The sequence below is a fragment of the Siniperca chuatsi genome, linkage group LG13 (genome assembly GCF_020085105.1).
Source record: "Siniperca chuatsi isolate FFG_IHB_CAS linkage group LG13, ASM2008510v1, whole genome shotgun sequence".
In the NCBI taxonomy this organism is placed as follows: Eukaryota; Metazoa; Chordata; class Actinopteri; order Centrarchiformes; family Sinipercidae; genus Siniperca; species Siniperca chuatsi.
In genome coordinates this window covers 29,444,028-29,452,741 of record NC_058054.1, presented here as the reverse complement: position 1 = coordinate 29,452,741, position 8,714 = coordinate 29,444,028, and the positions used below count along the sequence as shown (strand labels likewise).

Here is an 8,714-nt window from a genome sequence, read left to right as displayed (position 1 = left end):
GCCGTTTCAAAGAGTCTGATCACTTTTGGTTTCAATGGTGAGCTGTGACTTACTAATACGTTTTCAGAGATTCAAAGTGTTTTTCAGGAGTACTGTTGTATAATACACTACGTCAGCAGAACATCCTGCTCTACTTTGTATGCCACTTCAGTTCTTGTGAACGATATTGAACCTGAAAATAGTCAGTTCCATGCAACACCAGATGCATGTTCTCAGCTGCTACAAGGTAGCAAAGGCTTGCTAACTGAGCACAGAACAGGGAGACAAAGGTCTGCTATGTGTCCTGTTGAAAACATGGGGTGCATGTTGACAGGCTTCAGTTTTGTTTTAGTTCCACTTTTTGAAAATTTCATTTTTGGCAATGAAATGTATCTGTGAAGCCATAACATATAGGTGAGATCACTGTAAGATGAGCCAGTCACTGCTGACAATGATGAACAGTTTGTGTCATGGAGGACGAGCCTGTAATGGAACCAGCCACAGGGTGTGTACTCGTGCTTAAAAAGTATTTTTCCAACAAGCTTTTCTGAAAAGCCAAAACATGATACTTTTCTGTCCATATTCTCAGCTAAATAGGAATGTATTACAATTGTTATTTCAAATGTCTCATATCCAAATATAATCCAGATGTGATTTAGCACTTTCATTTACACATATGCGTCTCTGTTGGCCACATCACAAATGTGATTGGAGCTGTCTTGCTCTTCAGGATCAGTCCTATGATTGTCCAGAAGGTGGTTTAATGTTGTTTAGTAATTGCCAAAAATGCTAGAGGAGGATTACTTTGTACAATGTAGCAGTTGAGTTACACCAGTTTATCTTGGCAGCTAATAACTATCCATCAGGGGAGGACCCTGTCAGTGTCTATTTCCACAGAACACCTACTGATGTAGTTACACTTGGGCACAGTGAAGATTACCTATGCGTCTTGGAGAGACAGATGCATTTACACTTTTTCAACATCTGTTTGAAAGCTGCTCGCACTATGTCCTGAGGTGGTTTGAACAACCCGATTTCAATCTGTATTTAATGTTTCACAGTTGCATTTACTCTAAGTTCTTGAAACTGCATAGCTACATTAACTGGCTAATGGGCTGTTAGACAACAGCAAGCCTGTATCAAAGGACTAGATATATTTCACTAAAATGTGGCCCATCTTATCCCGCCCTCCACTACACAATATATTGTGACCATGTGCATTCCAAACCATATACCTGTCAAAATGAAAGGGACTACAGTTGCCTCAGATGTTGTCTGATACAGCGTATTGTGCAGCAAAGTGAAGTAAGCCCAGCAGGGTCGACGCTGTAGTTGGACATACTGAAGCACACCTGCACCACAGGTTTAAGGTGAGGTGAAGGGAGGTGGTGGGGACACTGACAGTTGGTAGACACTGACTGAGGCGCTGCATTCACACCCATATGGCTTCAGGCCTTGAGATATGTCAACGACGTGCAGACATGTAGACAAGGGTAAGGGTGGAGGAGAACTCGGTAATGCATCCCCGTCATTATCAGGGACGCACAAGGGTAAAGCAACGGGGTTCTTCCTGTGGCTGGCTTTGAGGACAGACAGAGAGGTGGAGAGAGAGAAAGCAGAGCTGAGGGCATCGGCAAGGTGTTCATCCTGACGTAATGCAGAAGCACTGCTGGAGTTCCTCCTGTGTGTGGCCGTAGGATGCGATCTACAGTATACTGTTCTATAAACACCCTAAATCTCAAGTGGCATTTGGAGAGAGTGCTGGCATATAAAATGACCACGATCTCCCTTCCACCTTCCCATGCTAAACTGTACTGTAATAGTGAACAGACAGCTTCATTTGTATTGCTTTCAGTGTAGGTTTGTAGTGCCTGCTGGTCTACATAATCCCATATTTTTACTAACATTCTTTTTGAAAGGAGAGTTTTGGTGTCCTGTAATATTACTGCTGGGAAATGCTTGAGGCGCTGTTCTTTTTATCCCAGACTGCCAATGATCATCTCTGTTGAAGGCAACTTCTATGATGGTAAAACTCATGACTCATGTGATGTACTCTGGAATTTTTTGGTTCTTTAACTTTTGAATTGTCCCACAGATTTGTGTGTGGATGTATGTAAGACATTTCACTGAGTAACAAGTGAAGAAGTGATGGCACATTTAGGCCACTTTAACACCTGTAGTTTGGTTCATTTGCTTTGCACAAAAGATAAAAATGAAGCATTGTTGTCTTTTAGTTGTGGTCCGTTTCATGTTCTCACTGACTTATTACAAATCAACTAAGAGGAGTAAACATGATGTCATATGTACTGACTGGGAACTCATTCATTGGACAGTTTTGGTGATGTCATCCTGCATCATCAGAGTGACATGGACCCGCAGAGGAAAATATAATTTGGATTGACAGCAGGTCATGCTGCACTTCACTGAACCCGATTTGTGTATTTAATTGATACTGAGCACTATTAGACGAGACTGCAGCTGGACCTCATATGTCACGGACAGGTAGAAATGAGGGGCGGGGGAGGGGGGTATTTCCTGATGGATCAGGGAAAATACCTGAACACTCAAGTGACCAGGGATAAACTACTTGTGTCTGTGAGTTTAGGCAGTCTGGTCATTCACCATCACCACAACTCGACTTGATAACGGCTAACTGTCTGAAAACTACATGATGCGATCACGTAGATCATTTATGTAGAAAAACTCCCCCTGGAGGGTTGTCTCTTTGAAGAGAATAAAGACACAGACCACTCTCTATCCATTATAAAGAGTGATGCCTCTTCATCAAGGAAACTCTCACATACCATCTTAAGCACATAATACCGACACCAGCATGCAGAGAGTACATTGACCAGACAATAGCCAAGAGTGTCTGGTAGTTTGGCAAACTCACAGAATTGATGTTAAGTAGTTACTGCTGACTGAACCTACCAGCAACAGTTGTTTTCATCGGTGGAGAAACTGACAGTCGCTTGATTTGAAAATTCCACTCTTTCAAATCGCAACTGTGACATATAAACACAACCGTTTAACCTTAACGAAAAGTAATGTATAGTGGGAAGCACTAATATTAGCAAGATGGGCTAGCTAGCTTTCGCTTTCGTAGTGGAATACAAACTGAACAGCATGATGGGTCTTCCCAAATGTTGACTGTGTAAAGTGAAAGGCATAGCCAACGCTATGTGGACTTGTTAAAAAGGCATATGGATCGTATATATATTTAACAGCAGTTTATCTTTATCAGTCTATCTGAATTCATGCTAAAAACACATATCTACTAGCAGTTTGCACCACAAATGAACACGTAAAAGTTTGGTTGGAAGCTGCCTGAGACCACCTCAGCAGTCTTGGTGCAGTTCTTTGGTCTGTAGTTGGTCCGAGTTTGACAACGTTCACACAAGCCTAAACGCACCGGAGTCCATTTGAACTGAACCAAAAAGGTTAGGTTATTAGTAGTTTTGCATTTTTCTTTAGTTTTCATGATGCCAGCCGTGGCGTGGACGGATTGGCAACACATCACGGACCGTGAGGTTCCGACAGCTGCCATGAAACGGGGACAGCTAAAAAAACTGGAAGATAGATTTCATATCCACTTGAAATACTAGGCTTGCATAATATGAAATAAATTGACAAAGACGAAAACTAAGGACATTTTCTCTATAATTTTAGTTTGTTTTAGTTAGTTTTGTAAACCCACAATACAGTTTCAGTTAGTTATAATTTTTTCGTAAAGCCTCATTTTTATTTTTATTTCAGTTAACAAAAATGTTTTTTCACATTTAGTTTTCATCCATAAAGGCACCAAGACAGCCATTTGATCCATTATGCCTTATACAATATTTAGTACATTTAACCATTTGACCAAATTTCACACTTTTAATGCTAAAACATTGTATGTATTCATGTGCACTGTATTCGACATCCATCCATCCATCCATTTTCTACCGCTGGTCCCCGTTAGGGGTCGCGGGTGACTGGAGCCATGGTGACTTTGGGCCTTAGGCAGGGTACACCCTGGACAGTGGCCAACCTCGTCGCAGGGCTAACACAGACACAGACAGACAGACAACCATTCACTCTCACATTCATTCAATACGGGCAATTTAGAGTTATCAATTAACCTACACATGCATGTCTTTGGACGGTGGGAGGAAGCCGGAGAACCCGGAGAGAACCCACGGTAACACGGGGAGGACATGCAGACTCCACCCAGAGAGATTGTGTGATGTTGGTCTGGTCCGGGAATCGATCCTACGAACCCACGATCTCCTTATTGGGAGGCAGGAGCTTTAGCCGCTCTGCCTGTATTCGACATTTGAATGATAAATGTCAGGGTTCTCATCAGTGTGGAACAGCCTCTGAATAACCATATCACATGACACTAAAACTCTCCAGTGTTTTGTAGGTTGACATGAACAGGTTGATAACAAATTTGTTAATCAGCATAAGTAACCTTAATGCTGTATGGATAAGTATGCTTGAGAGATTCTATTTTATATTATGTGCGTATCTGTCCAAACCACTCAGTGTCAATGTCCTCTGTTTCCTTCATCGCTCAGTAATCACACACTCCAAGGCCTTCATTTAGCAATTACAATATCTAGCTTATCAAGAGCTAAAGCTTAGTGAAAGCTAGCTTACCACCATTTGTTTCATGTTGAGTTTCTCAACATTTTGCAGTGTCATAGTTAACACCTTGATTCATTAATAATCTAATCTTTTTCACTGATTACGTTAGTGCTGAATTGATACATTTTTCCTTTAACAGTCACCTGTATCAAGTAACTTCACTGAGCTGACTCATTACGGTTGCGCAGTGTACTAGCATCACTGACTTTCCAAAGTGATTTCTAATTTTTTTGACAGAGTTCAGTATGTATTTTTCAAAGATGTCAGGACCTTTTTCAAAGTTTGTTTAAACTGAGAGATCAACACTGTGACATAGGCCTTTCTCAAGGTGGACATTTTGACTTGTCATTGCAGGAAAAGGACACGTGGAACTAATGATGTCAGTGGTGTCTCATCTCCATTGAGATGTGCTCGTAAGCCATGTCTGTGAAGCAGCATGAACAGTGCCAAAGGCAAAAAGAGTCTGATAATCACACTGAATTGCCATTTCATTTTGAGGGTGGGCGGTTATTTTGTTTTGCCCTGACCAATCAGTAGCACGTTTCAGTTTACACAGAAACTATGGTACCAGTTGCTATGAGGGGCAAACATTAAGCCGATTAGGGATGTCACTTTTTATTTGAAATTCAAAGTGCCGTTCAATCGCAGGATAAAAAATGTATATTTGATCTGTAATGTATTAAAAATTCAGTCTATAAGTGCAACAGGCCCTGCCTTGTACTGCAGCAGAAGGCATTCCTGGCTCTGACCTATCAGTAAACTAGGCTATTGTTGCTCTCTTTGCTAACACAAAATGGAGGAAACTAGTGAAGTGCTGAACGGATAATCATGACACCAAACCACCTGAGAAGTAATGTGAGGAAGAATTTTGACACCATAGATGTAAAAAATGTGGGTAAAAGTAAAGCTGTTTGCAAAATCTGAAGTCACCTGTTAGCTTTTTCACTCAGTGAGACAACTTGATTTTGTGACAAAGTGACAGCCCTGACATCGATCGAATAAATACGCTGATTTTAAGGTCAATCCACATAGAAAGCGTTTTTAGAAGCGTTTTGACGTCTGTCACTCGCCCGACGCACGGAACATGAACGCTTCGATTTTATCACGTGTATCAATCCACACTGACTCAGAGACACACGTGTGCGACTGCCTGGTGAAGACAGCCTGGCTGGCCGGTGTCCTCTCTGCTCCTCAGGAGCTGTTGACAGGACAGCTGCTTCTGAGGACAGAGACGGCAGAACGTAGGTTGCAGTCCATGTGGACTGAACAGACAAAACGCTACATCTCACTTTTAATGTGGATTCCCAGTCAGAGTTATTATTTCTGTAAGTCCACTTACAACAACATGTTGGTATTTTTTACAGATGTAGCTAGGTAGCTATGTAGGAAGATGATGTCCCATTCATAATCCCACTTACAATGCTTTGATTAGTCAACACTTGTGCATGAGCACGAAACCAGATCTATTTGAATCGCTGAACAAATCAAGAGATGTGGGCGATGATGCAGAGGTCTGAAACCAGGCTACGCCTAAATGTAATGTTAGTCAAATCTGTGTTTGACAAGCTAAAATGTTCTCTGTGAGAAAGGCCTATAACCCTTTGTAGCGAGGCGGACACTTTATGGGTCCTTGGATGATCCTAGTGCATTTTGCACTTTGTGTAAATTGTATTTTGTAATTGTAATTATACAGTGTCCATAGAGAAATTAACTAGTTCGTTTTCATACATGTCCTGTGTTTGTTTGTCTCTCCAGACTGCACATGTTGTTCATATAACTGTCCAAGTTTTATTCCTTTCTGTTGTGTTCATGTTGTTCTAAACCGAGGAGGATTAGAGTCCTTTTCCTCGTCTCTTCATTCATTTCTAAACTAAATTTTTTCAAACTTTCTCTTCCCTCTATTCATTCATCCATCTATACATTTTGACAAATTTTCAGTTCAGCCTCAAGATCACAGTCTCTAAACCTGTGAGAAATTCTGGTCCAATGATCAATTCTGAAACATGGGGCAGTTTGTCTGTAGTTTACAGTACATCCAATCCACTGTAGTGCTTGTCCTAAACATGTGAGACTTTTTGCGTTTCTCTCGCCTGTTTGATGCTGTACAGCCATTTAATGACTCTTGCATTTCGCTCCACAGCTGAGATACCATATGGAACACGCTCCCCGGCCTCCTCGTCCTCGTCCTCGCCCTCGTCCGCGTCTGACAGTCCATCGTTGGAGGATTGCCGCGACCGGTCGCAGTCGGAGGAGATCATAGAGGCTGATCGGAAGTTCAGGCTGACGATATCAGAGTTAGCCCGTGCAAAGTTCTCCGGACCGACTGCCTCCAGCTCCTCGGGGTCAATGCCGCAGTAGTTAAAAAAGCGCTCCACGTCAGCTCCAGCCCGGGCGTACCGGTCTGACAGGTCTGATTTAGATCTGTGTAGCGAGGAGCGACGAGCCACGGATGAACCAAGCTCAAGCTCCAGGTTGGGATCGGTTGAAGTATTGGAAGGGTCTCCGAAATCACAAGGTAGCGACTGCGGGGTGGTGTTGTCACAGGGCGAGGGGGATGGAGTTGGACGAGGGGGAGGCAGCGACAAGGAAAGCGCGGGAGGAGGGAGGGAGGCAGGGTTGGGTTTTGGAGGGAGAGGTGGAGCTGAGGAGCTGCTGGATCGCGCCATGCGGAGTGGCTTGCCATTGCACAGGCGAAGGAGGTCGGAGGAGGAGTGGGAGGTGAGCAATGGTGGTAGTGGGGAGCGAGATCGATTGATAACTCCTCCGTCACCTCCCCTCTCGTCCAGGACTCGTCTGCTAAGGTTGAGGTTTCCTCCCTGTTGTGGACTGCGACGTCCCCCGCTGTTGACTGGAGGGACCTTCAGGGAATGGGAGAAGGATCGGAGGGAGTGTGAGGTGCTTGGACTGGGAGCTGAGTCTGGTGGTTGCTCATTAAGCGTCATTGTAGATCGGTAGGTTAACGGCATTCTAGGAGCAGAAAACAGAAAGATAAACACATGCAATGCAGTAGAAAAGGGTGTCAAGACAAAATCAAGTGTGGGGTGATGGCTGATTCAGAGAGTGTGGACAAACAACAGGCTGAATTCGAATACTGTACCTCCCCGCACTTGCACACTTTTGGACATAAAGAGCAACTAAACAACCTTTAAGCTTAGACTTGCCTCTTTCACAAATTCAAAAAATGCATTTAAACCCAGACTGGTGCCCATGGTAACCCCATGACCAGTGATACTGCCACCACCCTCACAGCTCTGTTAGATTATTGCTCCAGCATCCCTCTAGCTTTCCCCCTGCCTTTCTACCTCAAGGTGTTTCAGCCATGTTATTGCCTAGGTAAAATATACAAGGATACATCGGATATACAATGAGCATTTGGGAACATTTGGGAAATTTCAGTCAAGGTGACCCATTTGCAGTAGACATGTTTGAACACAAAAGCAGCTCATAATCATTGCCTAAATGTTAAAGCAGTAATTTACACAAGATGTAAGCATAGCATAGTAGTTTACCCTGATGGTGTCCAACTCCTGGCCATTCCCCCTGACGACCTCATCATCACAGCACTCTTAGCTCCACCTCCTAGACCTTCAGATCCTGCTCCTGAAGAGGACGATGAGTTTAGCAGATTTTTTAGGATCTCCAGGTTTAAATTCTCCCGTTTGCTGCTGCCGCTGCTTGTTGCACATGTGTCTGACTTGGCGTTGTTATTGGATGCTTTGAAAGGTATCCCGCCTCCATTTCCTCCTCCACCAATCCCAGAGCCTCTCTTGGACAGGAGGGCGTGACCGATAGGAGGCTTGGCCAGCACGGGTGGTTTGATTGGCTCCTGCTTGGCGTTGATAACTTCCTGGCTCTTGACATACTTGGCCTTGTCAGCTTCTAGCCTCTCAACAGCACTGAGGCGCTTTGGGTTAGGTTCCACCTGAGACACAGATTAAAAATAATATATGTTAATGAATACAACACTCGACCATTTTCTATATTTACACGTCTCCTATCTGCTCATCCCTGCGTATCCAGGGTTGGAGCAAACCCAACATTAGGAGAGGGGCAGGGGGCACCCAGAACAGGCTGGAAACCTATCAGGGCTAAAACTAGTAGACAGA

At 43.6% G+C, this 8,714-nt stretch overlaps 1 protein-coding gene across 2 annotated transcripts in view; it reads right to left on the bottom strand.

The window, feature by feature from the left end:
- Positions 1-5,207: 5,207 nt before the first annotated feature.
- Positions 5,208-8,714, bottom strand: part of fam110b (family with sequence similarity 110 member B) — a 55,031-nt gene continuing 51,524 nt past the window's right edge. For both annotated transcript variants that reach the window (XM_044219814.1, XM_044219815.1), the window contains 2 exons: positions 8,118-8,530; positions 5,208-7,575 (listed from right to left, as the gene is read on the bottom strand). In XM_044219814.1, coding sequence (XP_044075749.1) covers positions 6,666-7,575; positions 8,118-8,530 — 1,323 coding nt within the window. In that variant the 3' untranslated portion in view covers positions 5,208-6,665. The remainder of the gene's footprint in view (positions 7,576-8,117; positions 8,531-8,714) is intronic.